Source organism: Lactuca saligna, chromosome 7 (genome assembly GCF_052625555.1).
Source record: "Lactuca saligna cultivar CGN05327 chromosome 7, ASM5262555v1, whole genome shotgun sequence".
Lineage (NCBI taxonomy): Eukaryota > Viridiplantae > Streptophyta > Magnoliopsida > Asterales > Asteraceae > Lactuca > Lactuca saligna.
In genome coordinates this window covers 51,165,513-51,168,824 of record NC_136423.1, presented here as the reverse complement: position 1 = coordinate 51,168,824, position 3,312 = coordinate 51,165,513, and the positions used below count along the sequence as shown (strand labels likewise).

At 34.9% G+C, this 3,312-nt stretch overlaps 1 protein-coding gene across 1 annotated transcript; it reads right to left on the bottom strand.

Annotated features, from left to right (window-relative positions):
- Window positions 1-779: 779 nt before the first annotated feature.
- On the bottom strand, window positions 780-2,315 carry LOC145006930 (putative UPF0481 protein At3g02645). Its single transcript, XM_078965945.1, has one exon. The coding sequence runs from the start codon at window positions 2,313-2,315 to the stop codon at window positions 780-782; it is 1,536 nt and encodes a 511-aa protein (XP_078822071.1).
- Window positions 2,316-3,312: the final 997 nt, after the last annotated feature.

Sequence of the window (3,312 nt, the reverse complement as noted above, 5' to 3'; positions counted from 1 at the left end):
AAAATTTTTGGTCTATTACTACACCAAGAAGCACGCGGGCAAAATGTTTTTACTTAAAAGTCTTTCAAAAAGCTAACAGCCGCAAAAGTGCAACTGTTGCGCGTGTTCTACATGTTGTAGTGATAAAACAATACGGTGGCCTTGTACCGCATATTGCGGTATAGTGCAATATGCGATAAACACGGCACCTACCCCTCCCCTGTAAAAAAAAGTATGATATATATATTGTGGTGGGTATAGTAAAATGTAGTAGGACACACATAAATTTTGTAGGATAAGGGAAAATATGTTATGGTAAGGAAAAAATGTGGTATTTATTGTATGACACCCATGGACCATGGTCTCAAAATGTTTAAAAATAAACAGTCAGCCCGTAAATCTTTAGCACTTCAAGTCTTTTTTTTTATTTTTTATTTTTTATTTTTTATTTTTTTTTAATTAATGTTTTGATATTCTTGTTGGTGGTTATTTACATCATATATTTTAATTTTATTACACTTGAATTAATATTATTGTAAATTATTTGGATTATTGATCGTGTGTTTTACTTTTTACCAACACAACACGATGGTCAATTATGTGTACTTTTTTTTTACTTAACACAAGAAAATATTTATATTCGTAAGAAAAAGCATCCTCATGCCAAAAAAAAAAAGAATGAAAAATACAAAGCCATTTCAAACTTCAGACAGTTTATAAATTAACAAATTGTTGAATACAATCTTATACTTTATTGAACACTCGAAATCACTCACATTGCCGTTCATCGACCAAATTGCCTAAAACTCAAGAAGCTCGTTGTTCGTGCTAACTTGAGGAACGACCAACGGGACGTTACTAACCGTAAACAGATCCTTTAAATTGGAAATCTCACGCACTCCAATGTAAATCATCACCAGTAAACCTAAAACAGCGAACGCGATCAAAGCAATTTTCCATGACGCATTGAACACCTTCTTTAAGGTCTCGTACACTTTAACTCTTGGAACATTACCATAATGGTGATTTATACTCTCGATGGTCATTGTCAACTTGGATTTTATCCCATCAGTTCTCCCACTCGACTTAGTAATATTATTAAAAAAGTTTGCGATTTCCCCATCATCCATATCGCCTAAGATAATATTCTTTTCACGAAGAATCTTTACATCCTTGTCACTATCGACAATCCCACACATAAAATCCACATACTCAGTGATATCAAGAGTAGGAACGTGACCATATTTGAACATTAACTCTTCATAAGCAACCAAATTTCTTAATATAACATCCGAATCGGATTTCAAATCAAGAACCGGGAGACAAAGTGTGAGCTTTTCAACGTCGAATTCAATGTCACGAATACCACCATTTGTTGAGGAAAATTCAATCTTTGCGAGTTTAACAAGATGTGAAACCGGAGGTATGGCGATTTCAAGCTTAGTAGGTGTCTGTCCCAACAAATACTTGATCAAATCATTGAGCTTGTCCCATGGCAAATTCAATGCGTCCTTAAAAGGCTGCAAAAAAGCATCTAAAACAGACAATATGCTAGGGGATTCCTCTTCATCCGAAGGCATATCAATGGAGTAATCTGTTCGAATCAAAGGGGTTGGAGGTGGTTTAGCATGGCATACCTTCAAGTGATACATGCAGTCCAACAAATGATGGCGGTTACCTATATCAAGATCCTTTTGGCTTTTCGGTAGAGAAAACTTAAGAGGCGAACGTGTTTCACAAAACTTAAGAAACAAATTCTCAAGAAACGGATTGTCTGATGTGCCAGATAAGTTTTGGTTAAGAGCATTCAGCAGTTCGATTATCACCACTAGTGGGATTTGATTTTCAAGCTTCGTAACATCTTCCAAAAACTCCGAGGGTTTTCCTTCTGTTATATCCATTAGAATATCCAGCAAGACGACTATATCTATGGAATAAACCCATGCTAAAGGAGTGTTCCCGATGTCAAAGTTTATGTCGTAGCAGCTTCTAGCTATTGTGACTAGAGGTACGAGACGTTCTTTTACGATGGTTTCGTACTCGGATGTGATATTGTAGGGTTTTAGAACTTCTTGAGCTGTGACTAGTTTAACCTGCTCTCTATTGTAGAGGTCACTTCGGAAATGGTGGATTGGTCCAAGACCTATTTGTTCGGGAAGGTAAGAATTTGGGTTGTCGGATATTCGACTGTCTGGAAGCTTGAAGATGCTGACAGGAAGAATGGTGCCAGCGGAAAGTTGGGATTGCAATGTTCTGGGGATATGATCGACCCATTTTTGCACATCTTCAACGGAAGCTGGAGAAGTACATAGAAGTGGAGGCTCGAACAAGGCCATTGGTTACTTTTTTTTTTTTTTGTTTTGGTGAACTAGGTTTTAGTTCTCTTTGTTATATATAAAACTTGTTTCCCAAGTTTTCCTCGAATTACATGTGTAAAGAGTCATTTAACGGCCCTTAGTATCCCACGTCTTGCAATATCAAGATATAAATCGTTTTAGTTGATATAAATATTTTTGTTATCAATAAATGTTTTAAGAGTTTATAATGTCGGAGATTGAAAGTTGTATTTGTTGACACTTACAGAAATTTAAACTAAATTGGTTGTGACCTTCAATTTTCCTCTGCTGTATTTGTAATTTGAATGAAGTAAATAGTAAATTATTTCTAATTACTTTGTCTTGGATTTGTGCATAAAATAAAGTAACAAACCATTGTAGTAAAGGAAATCAGACTAACCGGAAAGTGCATTTAACTTCATCATAGCACATCTCACTCTACGTACAAACATTGTCGGAATCAGAAATTTTGATATGGGGTATGGGGTTACAAACATTGTTAATGTATATTATGTGTAGTTATCCAATATCGAGCATTAAAAAACATGTTATAATCTCTTTAGTTGGAGATACAAATTTTTTGGAGGTACTGTAGTACCTCAACGTCTCATCTAGCTCCGTCACTGCGTACAAATTATTTCCACAATACAAACGATTCTGGTAGAAGCAGAACCATAGAAGAACATCTAACCCCTTCTCCTTCGCAACTCGAGGAATCATAGTTTTACTAGTGCACGTACTTGGAACAAGTTACTATCTTTGATCTCGAACTTGTCGGTTTTCACTATTGAGTGAGATGCTGATGAAGCGATTCAACATTCCAATATTTGCATCTTTTTATCTAATAAACAAGGCGAATATGTGCGCGTTGCGCAGACTTATATAATTGAAATTTTTACATATATTTTATTATATATAACAAGAATATTATTGTTAAATTTAATATAATAATTCGTATACTAAGTTGATATAATATGTTGATTATTTTGAATTATCT

Excerpts from the sequence above, each read along its gene's own strand:
- LOC145006930 (XM_078965945.1), bottom strand. The coding sequence starts at position 2,315 with ATGGCCTTGTTCGAGCCTCCACTTCTATGTACTTCTCCAGCTTCCGTT.